Source organism: Mycotypha africana (assembly GCF_025528875.1).
Source record: "Mycotypha africana strain NRRL 2978 chromosome Unknown BDF20scaffold_3, whole genome shotgun sequence".
Lineage (NCBI taxonomy): Eukaryota > Fungi > Mucoromycota > Mucoromycetes > Mucorales > Mycotyphaceae > Mycotypha > Mycotypha africana.
This window is the reverse complement of record NW_026515727.1, coordinates 1,744,779-1,759,941: the sequence shown is the minus strand read 5'-3', so window position 1 is coordinate 1,759,941 and position 15,163 is coordinate 1,744,779. Positions and strand designations below refer to the sequence as shown.

At 37.3% G+C, this 15,163-nt stretch overlaps 5 protein-coding genes across 5 annotated transcripts; 2 read left to right on the top strand and 3 right to left on the bottom strand.

Moving 5' to 3' along the window:
- Positions 1-283: 283 nt before the first annotated feature.
- BDF20DRAFT_860531 (uncharacterized protein) lies at positions 284-894 on the bottom strand. The gene is made up of 3 exons (XM_053080528.1): positions 783-894; positions 408-691; positions 284-306 (listed from the first exon to the last, which is right to left on the bottom strand). The coding sequence occupies exon 2, from the start codon at positions 598-600 to the stop codon at positions 430-432; it is 171 nt and encodes a 56-aa protein (XP_052938357.1). The 5' UTR covers positions 601-691; positions 783-894; the 3' UTR covers positions 284-306; positions 408-429.
- A 2,427-nt stretch (positions 895-3,321) lies between these two features.
- On the top strand, positions 3,322-5,605 carry BDF20DRAFT_860530 (uncharacterized protein). Its single transcript, XM_053080527.1, has one exon. It carries the CDS (start codon positions 3,754-3,756, stop codon positions 5,356-5,358), a length of 1,605 nt encoding a protein of 534 aa, XP_052938356.1. The 5' UTR covers positions 3,322-3,753; the 3' UTR covers positions 5,359-5,605.
- A 2,860-nt stretch (positions 5,606-8,465) lies between these two features.
- Positions 8,466-8,854, top strand: BDF20DRAFT_808093 (uncharacterized protein; the record flags this gene model as incomplete). Its single annotated transcript, XM_053076559.1, has 3 exons — positions 8,466-8,519; positions 8,600-8,699; positions 8,742-8,854. Coding segments are annotated over 3 exons (267 nt in total), but the record flags the coding sequence as incomplete, so codon positions are not given.
- A 526-nt stretch (positions 8,855-9,380) lies between these two features.
- On the bottom strand, positions 9,381-12,706 carry BDF20DRAFT_860519 (uncharacterized protein). The gene is made up of 7 exons (XM_053080526.1): positions 12,667-12,706; positions 12,376-12,564; positions 12,150-12,297; positions 11,944-12,080; positions 11,723-11,875; positions 11,503-11,655; positions 9,381-11,422 (listed from the first exon to the last, which is right to left on the bottom strand). Exons 1-7 carry the CDS (start codon positions 12,669-12,671, stop codon positions 9,571-9,573), a joined length of 2,637 nt encoding a protein of 878 aa, XP_052938354.1. The 5' UTR covers positions 12,672-12,706; the 3' UTR covers positions 9,381-9,570.
- Positions 12,707-13,368: 662 nt separating this feature from the next.
- BDF20DRAFT_834050 (uncharacterized protein) lies at positions 13,369-14,286 on the bottom strand (the record flags this gene model as incomplete). The annotated part of the gene is made up of 1 exon (XM_053078704.1): positions 13,369-14,286. One exon carries the CDS (start codon positions 14,284-14,286, stop codon positions 13,369-13,371), a length of 918 nt encoding a protein of 305 aa, XP_052938353.1.
- Positions 14,287-15,163: the final 877 nt, after the last annotated feature.

The window sequence follows — 15,163 nt, the reverse complement described above, 5'->3', positions numbered from 1 at the left end:
GATTATCTTTATTTCGAGGTAGCATTTAGATCTCTTTCATTTCTTTTGGAATGAGTGATCTATTTAGGGAAAGCGCATGCCTAAAAAAATATGATTGGTGTGGGTAGAATAAGAAAATACCTGTAGTTTAGTTTAGAGTATTATTGCGTATATTTGCCCTAGGTGATTATAAAAGACATCGTACTCTCTCCTTATCTCCAAAGCCGTACCTCTTAGACCACAAGCTTTTGCAGCTTTTGTTACGGGCATTCCTTCCTCCCGACTCAAATAAACAAAGCGCTTAATCTGTTCAGGAACGTAGTTCTTGTAGGTATTAGTGGAGATATTGATCTCTTGAAATTCGACCGTTAACAAGGAGATTTCTTCATTTTATTTTGCTTCTCGTTTCATTACTGAACTTTCATCAGCGTTGATAGGCTAGTCGTTAAGCTAATGAATACGGATCGCTGTCATTTCCTCCAAGTCGACATCGTGGGAAACTGTAGCCTGGACTAGTGCTAATTCACAATACTGAATGCTTAAGTCGTCGGTTTCCATATGGTCGAATGACTCATTAAACTCAACAAGTGCAGCTGCATATTCAAAATCAACAAAATCCATTGTAATGCCTCGGCTCAGCAACTAGAACAATATTAGGTCGATGTCTGAAATGTTACATATTTCAGCTAAACAGAATGATTGAGCTAAGGAACTTCGTATAATACAAAAACCGATTTAAGCGATAATGAGCGAGGGATTTTCGATCGGTAAGTGCTGTTGCATACAATGTTCTAAAAACTTACGAAAAGCAGAGGTAGGACTTATTGGACGACAATTACCTGATCTGCGGGTGAACTGTTTAATGTATCCAGTTATTAAGGACTTACACAAATAAAATAAGACAGTAAAATGACCACACAACAAAGATACTCTTTATTCAAATTTGTTGAGAATGATACATTTATATAAGAAACGGGGTTATTAACGGGTATTCAACTAATAATACAACTGAACCAAAACTATTATGAGAATGATAAGATTTTAGCCGCAAGCGGGTATCAAAGTAGATGTGTGTCAGATTGTCAAGCAGGTACTGAAGTTGTACTGTAGATTAAGACGTGTTGTAGTATCTTGGTTACAACACCTTTTTTAAACAATTGGGATAGCGTAAGTAATGCACCACAGCTGAGGAGTGTAGGGCCATTGTCAAGCTAGTTCAAATAGAAATAGAAGTAAAATTGGTAAGGCCCTGAAACATCTCTATGCGTACATCATCTACGCCAGGCGCCTTCTTTCACGGGAGTGTTAAGGTAGTATCGAGATTGCGTCTCTACAAACGGAAAGTACTCCAAGCAGAAAGGTTGCCGGAAATCATCAAGTTTGCTGAAGTACTGATCTGCATATTAAAATAAAATAAAATATTCGCTTCTATTGTCCATAACAGCACTGCCTCAATAAGCCTATGCTAGACAACCATGCACAAAAATGACTGCATGTCCGCGTTGTGTCACCTGTTTATACATGACATCTTTTGACACTGATACCTTCAAAGGCCGAACTCTTACTTTCTTACATAAGCGGCACTGGCACTTATATTTCCGAGAATACCTTAGCGAACAAAAAATTAGTTTTATTAAGGATGAGGTTCTCAATAGTATATATATATTATATCTTTGGGACTAATGCATGACAGGGAGGTATGTCAAGGGATATTTGTTTATTAGTTAGCCCTATCAGCTTTACGGCTATTGTACCTCCAAAGAGAGTCATTAATAATTACGCAGGTTTGACAGACCGCACCTAATTCTTTTGTCTGACATAAAAAGACAAACTCGTAGAGAGTCAAGATCAGCTATGTAACTTCATTTGATCAGCATGATACACTTGAGGCAACACAGCGCCACTATCAGATATATCTTGTATACATAACGAGACATAACTTCACAAATATGATATGGCTCAAACCAGCGAGTTACCATTACTTTGTCTTCATCAGAAGGCCTAAATTCTGCAACATAACCATATCATTAAGAAAGAATCGCCTATTCTTTAATCCCTTATTATACTGCGTCAATAGCTTTTGCTCATACTATTCATTGTTAGCTACTGTCAGATCGGTGAAAACCGAGTTTAGCATCCTTAACTCTTCGTCGCTCTATAACGAAATCCAGCAGTTTATCTTCTTCCACTTCCCAAAAGATCACATCTTTAGATCTCAAATATGTCTAGAATGCCGACCATAGACCAACGTGAATGGTGTATTCCCTTGATTACGCTTAGATGAGGTTGCGATATCTCTTGATAACAGGAATATTTATTTAGTTAATTAATGGAGACTAAATGAGTCATAGAGGCCGAACAAGGTTCTTGTATTTTTATTTTGTTTTAGAATTTGGATAGTCTTTTATATAAATGCGAGGTAGAACGGAGCTCATAGTGAAATTAAGGAAATAGTAGTGACAACCTAGTAATATTGTTCATGTTAATGAATTTTACAACGCCACTGCGAGATATTTCGATTACCAGTAAGGTTGAAGTGTGCCTGAAATCTTAATTGTTTCAGTGTACTGTATTATAACTGCTCAAAGCAGTAAATCTGAGTTTCAGGGGGGAAAAGTAGACGTGAGTCAAAAAGGTTTATTGAGTCCCCGTTTCATTTCCAAGTTAGAGGGCGGAATGGATACTGTGATATACTGAACCGTGTCTTCTTGGGAAACTCTCAAATTATGGCCCTTAACATACTGGCTAAAGCCAAAGAATGGTTCAGATAGGATAAAATAGATGTTCTTGATTGACCTTAGTACTCGCTGACCAAAGTCTAATTGAGAATTGTGGTTTTAGTTAAAATGCAAGCTTAATTCATTTGGTAATGCGCCGAAGAATTTTGATAAGATTGAAGGACATGTAGCCGATGGTTGAGAGAATAAAACCACCCCACCACCTCCCCCGAATGTATGAAGCATATAGAAGCATGCCAAAAGAGTACAAATTGTTAATAAGCATAAGGCTAAAGGGGGTTGGACATTGAGCCATTTTATTAGTCACTGTTTATTATTGTGAGATGTTTATGTTTTAGTCACTAATTTCAGAGCTGATTTTTTCATGTGTAATTTTTTACACTGGGCCTCCAGTTTTATATTGTACAAAACCTATATTAGATGTGATAAAAATAGGCAGTGGAAGAATGTATTCTCTATCTGATTGTACGTACTCGAGCATTGTAGATGCTTTGACCAAACCATATCAGCAAATTTACTGGTGTTAAAACACAGAAAATAAACATTTGTGATATGGTAAGTGAATGTAACTTAAGTGTTAGAAAGTTCATACGAACTTTATTTAGAAGAACAATACGGTCAACTGAGGCACAACAAACAATTAGGTTTTCATTAAAAGCCATTGTTTATGCAGCTCTTAAGCAATTCATCTTATATTCAACTTGTCAAAACTGCTGTGTGTATATTGACCAACCTCAAGTTCAATTAATCATGCATGGTAATGGATAATCAATGCATACTTCCAAATATGCTGAATGTTATATCATTATCCTTAAAAGTGGTTGTCTTTATCTCCCTTTTACTCTCCTGAAATCGACCAGTTCGTGCAACCATGTTCTGGCTGTTGCTAAAAATCAAGATATAAAAGAGAATAGATTGTGTTCTGAAAAAGTTTTTGCCGTTGCTATTTTCTTTGAGACACTCCGGCAGCAAAAATAGTTTATTTTCAGCCTGATTGAACGACTCTGCGCAAAAAAGTTACAATTGCATCTCGTTAATGGCAACTCCATCTTCTCCTCGAATCGCTGGAATTGAGGGTACCTTCACCCCTGCAACTGCACAAGCGTTTATAGAATATGTTCAGTCACACCTTGGACAATTTGAAACGCGCATGTCTGAACACGATACTCTATTTCAACAACTTACGCAACTAAAAACTGAAAATGCCGAATTAAAAAAACAAAATGACGATTTGCGACGTGAGATGTCTGAATTGCGATCGCAATTAACCCATCAAGGTGGACATCTGCAAACTTCAGTTGATCCCACTTCTACTACTGTCTCTTCTGATGAGGTTTTACCTGTTGGTAACACCCAAACCGCTGCTGCTACCCCAAAAACCTTGAACAATCAGCCAACTTTCGCCTCTCTCGCCGCTAAACCCCCTGTTTTTAGCCCTGCCAACCCCGGCAAAAGACCTTCCGCTCCTCTTCCTGGCCGCGCTGCCTCCAAAAAGCAAAGAATTGCTGCTGCCCGTGCCTTGCGTAACACCTTGAATTTGGAAGAGGACTATAATCAAATTCGTGAGATTGTAGATAATTACTTGGAGAAACATGCTATTTCCGAATGGAAATATGAAGCTGCTTTGAAAATCCTTATTGGCGAACAACTTGTAATTGAGCCCACAAATAACAACCTGAAAAAACTGGGCGAAATATATTTAAAAGGATGTCTAAACAAATACAAGGATCGAAGTGGCAACTGCAGTACCGAGGAGAAAGAGAAAATTGAATCAATCAAGCAATCCATTCAAAAAATCTGTACCTCGACGCCGGTTAGGAAATTGTTGAACATGGCTACTTATATACGCCAGTTTTCGGATGAAGCTGTTATCAGCAGAATCCAACAAGGTCAACAAGAGCAACAAGATCATCAAGGCCAACAAGATCGACAAGACGAACAAGCCAGTCAAGCCCCATTCGATGACCATTTTAGAGATATGACTCCTGCTGACAGATTAATCTCTTTATGTGATAAATTTGGTATAGATGGACATTTGGATTTAATGGAAGACAAGATTGCAAAGCGGTACAAAAAATACCTAAAAAAAGCCATTGATGAATTAGAGTCGAGATTACAACCTATGGCAACAAAGAAAGAAAGCGAAATGTTGATGAAGATAAGCAAATGCAAAAGCCGAATCGATATTGACAATTTGCTAGCGAGCTTTTACGCTCAGCAAAATATGGATCCCATATGTCGGTACATCAGATTAGCCTTTGCTACAGCAGCAGAACTCTGGTCTTCCCGAATTTTATTGAAGACGGATCATAATGAATCGTGGTTCCGTAGCCATGTTTACTCGGCTGTTTTCGACAATGCTTTTTTGTATGATGATAAATTTACTTCCAAAAGAGCCGACTGTTACTCCAACATCACAAAAGAATTTAAAGATGTTGATAATCAGCGTGTCGACTTTATTCTGAGAAATGTTAATGATGATAACGATTACCTCTCGGCAGAAGAGAAACCTGGCTTAAAAGGTGTAAAAAGCGACTTGAAAAAAGGTAAAGCGTTACAAAAAGCCATGTTAAGGAAATGGAGAGGCAACATTGGAAGCATGCAAATCATGAAACATCTTGAAGCAATCACTTGTCAATGACAAGGATTGAAACTCATGATATATGGTACGCGATACCTTTCAGAAAATCATCTCGTGACATATAGGAAAGGTAGCTTTACCATTCCCAAGGATGAAATTCACGCTGCATCTTTTGCGCAAGTATTGGCAGCCGTGTTATCTTTGAGACGATTGGTATACGCAAATTATACCAAGCTTAACATAATTCTAGTACTTAAAATACGAATACATGAAGTATTGTACTTATTATACGAGAGCGAAAGGATCTTTGTTGTTCCCACCCACCACTCCTCTCTTATTCTCTTTGCTCTTTCTACTGTCTCATTCAAGAAGATGAAGTTAAAATTTTTTATTATTTCCATATATTATATATATTTTTTAGTAGTACAAATTCGATAAATAAAGTATGAAAAGTTGATAACAACAAAGATCCTTTCGCTCTCGTATAATAAGTACAATACTTCATGTATTTGTATTTAAGTACTAGTATAAATCATAAAACTTATGCCCCCAAAGATATTCCTTGAATTTTTTCAGCGCGGTAACAACAGCGAACAATTTGTGGTATTTGACGACTCTTTGATGGTAAATATCATATAAAATTGATCAAAAAGCTCAACGAGAACAAATTAGTAAAACTTTATTTTTAGTCTAAGTTCAAAAGCCCAGTGAGAAGAAAAATATCTACTGCGAAAAGCTAGATATACATTTCTTTCCACAACTACTAACATACTTGTAACATTGCTAACAACCATTTCTGCAATGTCTAACTTTTTTTCAAAGAAAATGTCACCTGTCGATGAACAACAGTATATTCTGTTGCAAAATAACCGTCGAGAGCAAATAAGCATCATTGAAATTTCGTCTTATGAAGAAGAAACAGTCGACCAAAACAATGAAGATCATTTGAAAGAAAGTGAAAACGAAGGTAGTATATAAGCCAACAATACGCGGTCTGACAAGAAACGATCGTTTGTACATTGATTCATGGTATCAACAGTCCAACAATTGCAGCTTAAATTAGCGGAAGCCGCGCAAAATACCTCTGAATAAGAAAATGATACGGATGTCGGTGGCTCCAACAGTTATAAATTTAGACGCATTGTTAACCCTCTTCCTTCGTCAGCAAAGTTTCATAGGGATATTATCCTTACTGAAAAAGCAAAAGCATGTAACGAGTACGTTATTAACAGAATAAGAATGTAATAGGGTTATCTATCGGTCTTTTCACGTTAGATTGTTGAAGTCAAATGGGATTTTCTATGATCAGATACATAAGAGATCATTCGTTGTGTTGTGAATAGGTAAAAGAAAGAACAAAGACAAATCTGTGAAACCTATGGTAGGTTTTATTTAGAGTCGATTCAAGACAAGGACAAGGAGACCATATTTATATATAGTCAGGAGCTTGATCTGAGGAAGAGAATACGCCTTGCGAAGTTCAGAGATTTGCTTGCTTGGAAATTTTGAGGAAAATACAGCAGGTAGCATGAGACATGCTATATTACTTATATCAATTGGTTTGCTTATGTGAAAGGATATTATTGGATATCCATAGGCGGATATAGATGACTTAGAGAAATATGTTAATTGCTGGAATTGACATGCTTTTTCTGGCTAATGTCTGAGTCTGGTACAAGTGGTGAAAGCTGAACAGAGACAGGTCTCTGCTGCGTCATTCATTTGTAACAAGTCACCTCAGCAAATTATGTCCACTGGATCTTATTTTTAAATTATCTGGCAAAGGATAGTAATATATATGGAACATGTTGTAGGCATTGAAGTCTATTTATCAAATAAAGTTATCTCATAATGCTCAGACAATAAAGTATCTATAGTTTATCCAAATGCAATCTCGCAGTGAACAACGAAGTACCAGAAGAAAGTAGTGCTATGTACAGGATAGCCACATATTGAGTATTGCAGGCTTTAATCGTCTCTGTTAATATCTATGTACGGACTTATGTTTCATATATACAGCACTATTCCCCCCACCCCCTAGGACACTCTCACCTATGGATTGTGTGCGGCTATCTTATCGTTAATTGATAGGCTAAGTCAAGCATGACTGATTTAATTACCCCATAATAAAAACAAAATCTCTGAAAAGATAGCGATATTCCGCCTGGCAACATATATTGAAAGTGAAAATTACTTTCTCTAACTGCATCTGTGCGCATAGCAGTTACTGTTTTCGCCTCGATTTCTTTTCTCTCGTCTGTGGCTGCTCTCTGTTTTAGGTTTGAGTAGGAGTCTTGCACTTTGAAGAATTGGATCTTTTAGCAGATCTACTATTTCCTTGGCCTGCTGTTGCAAGTCACATTGATCCCAATAATCTTGTAAATTTCTTGGCTTGAGAAGTCACTCACCTTGTGTCAAGTGCTATCTTCTTCAGAGTAACCTTTCCACTTAACCAAGAATTCTCTAACACCTGTAGGACCACGATGCTCCAGGGATTCATCAACCTAAAAGAGATCATCCATTGCTCCCTCATTAATGTCAACAATCTTAAGCTCAAATGGCACATAATTGCGGGGTAGCAGTTCATTGGTTTTGTATGCTTTTATTTCGCAGTGAATAATTTAGGATTAAAGGTCTCTTGTCCAAATTCAGCTTGAGAATAGTCTAAAACCAGTTTTCAAAAGAGTCTAAATTTGGCTTATAAAAAATTTCGAATATTTTTTTAAAGAATCTGAAACGAAGATACTGTGCTTTTCTAAAACCTAGTACTTTGTTGTACACGTGCCTGAAAATGAAAAAGTCTTTTTGATACAGGATTTCTCCTGAAAAATGCATTTTGAACGGTCTGTTCCGTCATTTCCAACCAATCAAATGTCGATGTTATAAAATGATGAGAAAAAGAGAAAAAAGAGGGGGGCACGGACTAGAGATCTGTGTAAGTCATTGTTTGTAATATGCAAATCTGTATTGGATGATTTTTGTTGTTTTTTGTGTGCTTGTGCGTGTGTGCAATTGTAGAACTTTCTGTGGATAAAAATGAGCTATTTTCTTTGCTGAAACCCTCTCTTTTAATATAAAAGTAGCTTATCTTTCCCATTAATTTTCTTCCTTTTCATTATCTTTTATTCAAAACATCCATCTGCTATCACAACAACTCTCTTATTTTAATGGCTGATTTAAATTGGTGTACTTACTGTGATAATGCTATTCATCCTTATTCTGTAAGTGATATAACTATTTTACAACGATCAACAACAATGAAGTTTAAGCTTACAAAAATTGACTTGTTTATTTTATATAGAATTCACTCTATTGTTCTGAAGAGTGTCTCCGGGCGGATGCTTTAAACAACCATCCACTTCTAGGGTACGACTATGCGGAACTAAAGGATTTTCCTCGTTGTTCAACAGCTGTTGCTTCACCTGCACTTACTGCTGCATCAGCCTGTTCTTCTCTTCATGAATCTAACGCTCACTCTCATCCATCGCCTTCGTTGTCGCCTATCTGCTTAACATCTGCACATTTCTTTAAGGAGCCACCTATCTTTCATCTGAACGGTAGTAGTGCCCAGCTAAGTGAAGAGGCTGTCTTTCAAAATATATATACACAGCCAAAGAGTAATCATGAAGCAACGCAGCCTATTTTCTTACATGCTTGGAACCATATACCTCGTCAAACAGCAGCAACAGCAGGCACAACAACAACAACAACAACTGCTGCAGCAAAAACTACACATCAAAATTGCGACTTTTAAAAACAAAAAAAAAAATACGTTTTTTCATAAAGATACCTTACTATACGTCAAGCTACAATACGATATATCAAAACAGTAGAACATATACCCTCTATTCTTTCATTGCCTCCTCGGTTCCTTATCCCCCTGATACAAAAAATAAATGCTGATTGTTTCCAATAAAGTATACGATACACGCATTTAACGATGTCCAATAGTTGAGTCATGCCTCCTTTAGCTTCCTTTATACACAGGGAAAAAAAGGAATAAGATGGTGACAAAATTCCTTATCAGATCTTGATCAAACAGCTTATCAGATCTCTTATCCAACTTAGATCATTGACAAAGATCAGAGTAATGAGTATGAGAGCGTTTATTAAGAGGTAGGATAATATGTTATGATTTCGGTAAAAGAATGGATCTAGATCTTGTAAGGAGGGTTGATTAAAGATGTAGTTGTACTATTAATAGAAAACAAAGTTTGAATAGAATTAGCATTCTCTGCCTTTCGAATGGTTTATTCGACTCAAAATGATAACTTACAAAGGTGGGCTATTTGTACTGCCTTGTTGTGAGAGTGCTTGGAGTAATGTATTGATATCAGAAGGCAATTCATCGGCTTTATTAGTGAAAGCAATGCCAGTGGTATTATTTGCTGTTGCTGCGGATGCTGCGGATGCTGCTGCTAGCAATCCTCCATTCAAAGCTTCTTTTAAATTTTCAACACGAATCATTTGTTTTTTGTTCGTATCTGGGTCAATATGACTCACGTCTGACAGTGCCCAAGACGTCGCTAATTTAGCTTTCAAATCACTCAAATTACGAGAAGTCCTAATTCTAAAAGAACGATCATGATGGCCTGCTGCTGTTGTTACTGTTGCTGATAAAGCTATGTGGCTTTCGTTTCCCCAAATTGCCTTTAGTTTATTTTCCAATTCTGTGCCTTCTGTATCTTCTTCATCTCTTAAAGGCCCATCTTTTGATAATATATCTATTACAGTAGGACGGTCAACGAACTTATCTACTGGAATGATATTAATCGTATCTGCTTCTAAACTAGTTTCTCGGTTGATAATGCTGCTATCCAACTTGTCTATACTTGCTACATCGTTCTTCGAATGAACACTACTACTGCTACTCGTTGTCATAGTAGTGGTAGGCTGATTATTATCCCATCGGGTGCTATTAGAGTCCATAAAGATAGCTGAGTACTGATTCGACTGGATACGTCCCTCTCTTAATTCGTCAGCATAATGTATTAAACTGTCAATTCTATAAAAGCGACCTGTCATCATGAGCCACTCGATTACCAGAGCAGCAATAGCGTTCTGACGTGCAGTTCCCTGGATGGATGTAGTGGAAAATTGTACCAAATCTTGCACTTTGAAGATGAGAGGCACAGCTTTGATTGTCTCATCAGCACCGAATTTCTTAGTGAGTGCCGTCAAGATGTGATACATAGCATGAATGTCCTCCGCTTTTATATTGGGTAACTGAACCCAGTCGACAATGGCTTGATGCAGGGCATTGACGAGCATGACATCACCATGCTGATTCATCGTGTGCTTGGGATAAATATCAATGGTTGCTTCTTCTTCAGCACAAGTCGATTCAAAATAATGAACAAGTGTGTTTGCGAATTCAACTCTTGTTTCTTGACATGGGTCTGTCAATAAACCCAAAGCAGAGAACCAAGCATCTAAAGATATGATGTTGCTAAAGACAGGAGCTGTAGGTTCTATCATCGTGCTACTCTTTCCATACTCATCATCATTGCCTTCTGATTCGTTGGTGGAAGAAGAAGTCGTGATGACAGCATTTAAGCAGTGTAGAGCAATACTTCGATATTCTTGAGCCGGCAATCCATCCATTGCGCCGTCGCTTTCTTCTTCTGCTGTTTGGGTCGAATCCTTTGGATGGTGATGGCCCACTTTCATCTTGCTGATAACGTAACCTGCAATATCATTCAACTGATTGAGATAGTAAGTCTGAGAAGCTAAACCACCAATACTGTGAACAAGGCCATTCTGGATGGTAAACTCCATCGATGTAGCTTCCCTATTGTTGATGTTGTTGGTTTCTACCAATGTGAATGCCTTGAAATCCTTTACAGATCTTACTAAATAGTTGAACAAAGAGTTCAATACTTCCAATACTGATACGCCCACTAAAGGTACATTGGCATTCAACATGGTATCCAGCATGGACACTAAGCAGGCAAACTTGTTTACGTCGACCGTCATCTTGTTATTGTGACTCAGTAGTTCTAATTGCTGAAGCACTTCTGAAATAAGTAAATAGCGATATTGAGGCTGCAGTGAATCCAGAGCTAATTCCATCATGGATACACCAAATTGAGGTGGCCACCATAATTTGTGTGAATCCATAAATCTAGAGTAGAACACAAAAGACATGAGCAATCAAAATTCGTCATTACACAAAGGAGCTCAATTTGTTGTATTCCTGCTTACGCGAATAAAGGACCTAACACCAGTTTCACACCTACAGCATTGGACCTCTTGAGTAGCAGTGATGTTGTTTTAGCAGCTAGAATATCAACGGAATGCACATTGAGAGTTTCATTCTGCGTGGCTGATTGTTGATTATCCATATCTTCGTCTGGACTATAGAATAGTGTTAAGGATTATATTTTACTTCAAGTAGCGACAAAATCAGACATTCAGGTAATACCTTTGTGCTAAGGCATTGGCAGGATTTTTGGAGGTGGATAATGTATTGATCAGCGGTGATATGATAAGTTCAACTTGAGACTTGTAATTAGAAGCTTGTAAGGCACTTGACCTTGCTGCTGCTTGTAACCCTCTTTGACCAATATATCTCATTCTACAAAGGATACATCATGTTAATGGACACTATTTTTATCATGTTTTTATCAGCCAATTGAGATTTACTTTAATGTTAGGGTATCATCCGTACTTCGATAGTTACAGAAATCTGCAAATTTCTTTAACAATAATTCATAGTCTTTTGTAAGTTCTGAATCTACACCTAAAGTTGATCCCTCATGATATTTTGTAAATACAACAAACTAATAATATGAATAAGTGAGTCTTTATGCCTGCGTTGTACAAGGATCAAATGAACGACGCTTTTTTACCACTTGGCATGCTGAATCAATCATGCTGATATCTTTTGTATCCAAAACCATATCAATAATTTTCACTACATTTTTCGAGAACAAATTCAAATCTCGATGACAAGCTTCAATCAAAGCTTTGATGATTTCTAATGAAATCTTATTGCTCCTATAAACCAAGAAGAGCTTTGAGTTTATTATGCGCAAAAATGTAGGTGCGATTTGTCTCTTTCTCTTTCTGACTTACTGATGTCTGCCTTTATAAACATCATACTTGACTTTTTTTTCCAAGAATAAACCCACTTTGGTCAGTTTAACAGGCCTCGAACTAGCATAAAATACGAGATAGCTAAGCTCCGAAGACTTTGGTTTCGCCTCTCCCTCTTTTACTGGATAACAGTTATTAATGAGTGTAGCATGCTTTGAGTAACTCTCGCTTTTTACAAAAAACAGAACATAAAAAAGTGGAAAGGAAGGAAAATTAGCTACAATCATCCTTAAGCATTTTTTATTATTCTCATTCACGATTCAACTTTACAGCATGACGGTTGTCAATGGAGCAAGCAGAAGAAAGGTAATAAAAGAAAGAGTTGAAAAATAAGAAAAAAAAAGATCTACTGCACAAAAAAAGTTTCGCTGAGTTGATTTCTCAACCCAATTGTCCATTATGGTAACTGAGCGTGCGGCAGGCAATTTGAATTCTGAGTGCTTTCGTTCTCCTTCCGTATGCATATACACTTCCGCCTTTTATACGATCTGGTATTCTCTCTTTGAGAAAGCATAGAAGCGCGTTGTGGCGATCATTTCATCATGAGAGGTTTTATCGAGTAAACTCATCAGTAGCAAACCATCAAGCTATTGTCTATAGACAAATGAGTGTCTAAAAAGCAGGGTGTATTTATTTGATAAATGTAAATTGTACAACACTTGAAGAAAATTCTGTCAATTTGTGATTTTTTCAAAGTTAATCCTGTTGTACTGTGCTTCTACTATAAATCTGTTGAAATATTCAAATTATCTTGAAAGCTGTCTAATCAACTGATGAAAGCAACGGGTCATAAATACATGTACGTACACATCTGATGGAGGAAGGCGGAAATAAGAAGGGGTCCATTCGTGTTCTGTTCTTTTTGTTCTGTATCTATTATTGCATATTATAGGTCAAACGGCTGATGCAAAGGGCCATCCATTACTTATAGCATGTATACCTTGCTCACTACTTTATAGGATAAGATAGTATTTAGGGTCTTGCTTTCAATGAGGATAAAGTAGAAGTAAACAAGCGTTTCACTCGTTTTCTTTGACTGCTGCTACTTGTCTCACTGCCAGTATTGCTATCATTACTACTACCACTGAAGGTGCTAGTCTGGCTTGCTCTTCTTTTCAAGAATAAAATGGATGATCTTCGTTTGTTGAATGCTGGAAGTTTTTTATCCTCTTGATTGATTGTACCGATAGCAGCAGCTGATATTGTTGACGATTCTACTTGTTGATGGCGTTTCCTTTTCTTGATGAGTTTCCACTGTGACATTGACAATTTTATGGAAAAGAGGGATCGTTTTTTATGAGTGTCTCTCTTGTTCTCAGTTTCAGCTTGTTTCTCCACAAGAGAGAGTAGCGCTTTTGCTTGGTCATGATGTACATCTAGTGGGTGTCGAAAACTGATCGTCGAATGAGTACGACTACTACAACTATTTGTATGGGTACCCTTGAGCCCGTGGGATTGGTTTTTTTGAAGATGAGTATCATGCAACCTTTGTTGATGTTTCTGCAGGGCACTTGCATTTAATTGGGTGTCAATGAAAGTTACTGTTTTTATTGTTTGCCATCCGTCCATATCGATATAACTGTAATGAGCGTTATTTCGGTGAGCGAGGGTGGAGAGAGTGTGTTTGCTTTTCGCTGAAAGTCTCTTTCTATATTCAAAAGGAGGAGGGTCATGACGAGTCATCGTAGCTGAAATACGGCATTTGTGTTGATAGTAGTGATGAAAAAGGTAATGCTGGGTATCTCTCCAATAAATGAAGAGTAATGAGACGATCCAAAATAAAGGATTGTATGCCTTTATCCAACATTGATATCCTGTGTTTTTGGCGAGATTGACAGCTGCTTGTATGTTCAGAAAAGTATTCTTGGATAAGCTTTTGGGCGCAGACATGTTTCGTTTGATATCTGAATGGAATTGCAAAAGTTGTAACAGAGATGTACTTGTATCAATGACAGCTTTTTTATGTGGCAGAATGTGGAAGAGATGAGAAAAGAGATCTACAACTATAAACTTGTGAATTTATTTTAGGCATTGAAGTGCATGGAACAGGGGAGAAGCATGAAACGTGTGATAGAGAGATAGAATGGCGGGAGTGATTTATTTCACTCTGTCTATCATTATCTAACTTTTTCACAAAGGGGCTCATATGTTTTTCGGAGGAGGAGTATCGCCTCTATCGACTCCCTCCTTCCTTTTCCCTAAATGCATACCCAAGACATATATAGATGTATGTGATTGACAGTCATCTGAAAACCCATACAAAATCATACTATTTTATTGTCATTGCCACCGAAAAGACAAACAAAAAAGTAATACCATGTTGATGGGAAAACAAGTCAATCTCCAGCTCCATCTCGTATCATAGTGATATGAATCACAGCAACAGATGGCAGAAAAAGGAGTTCTTATAGAAAAAAAAAAAGGGGGGGTGTGTGTGTGTGTGTGTGTGCAAAGCATAAATCTGTTATAAGTTTCATTAAGGCACACTGAAAAGCCGAATGAATCAGATGATTTGATTTTAAGAAGCTATGGAGCTTCTAGATGATTTGCAAAAGAGATACTCGACCTATTAGGCTGTTTTAATTAACCTAGACCAGCTAGCATCAGCACTAGTTAGTACGGTGATTCCATACCTTTTATCCTATATCAATACGATCACATCTTGATGGTAAAACGCGCCGTGATGATCAAAGTGGTCCTCGTGACACTTATATAATGACTAGATGTCCACGGGCATGTTTGTACCGTCTGTAATCCCATTGAAAGA

What these genes read in the sequence shown, in the direction of transcription:
- BDF20DRAFT_860531 (XM_053080528.1), bottom strand. Translation starts at nt 600, where the DNA reads ATGGATTTTGTTGATTTTGAATATGCAGCTGCACTTGTTGAGTTTAAT.
- BDF20DRAFT_860530 (XM_053080527.1), top strand. Translation starts at nt 3,754, where the DNA reads ATGGCAACTCCATCTTCTCCTCGAATCGCTGGAATTGAGGGTACCTTC.
- BDF20DRAFT_860519 (XM_053080526.1), bottom strand. An exon ending in GTTTATAAAGGCAGACATCA is followed by an intron (nt 12,298 to 12,375) that starts GTAAGTCAGAAA and finishes CTTGGTTTATAG; the next exon opens with GAGCAATAAGATTTCATTAG. An exon ending in GATGATACCCTAACATTAAA is followed by an intron (nt 11,876 to 11,943) that starts GTAAATCTCAAT and finishes TATCCTTTGTAG; the next exon opens with AATGAGATATATTGGTCAAA.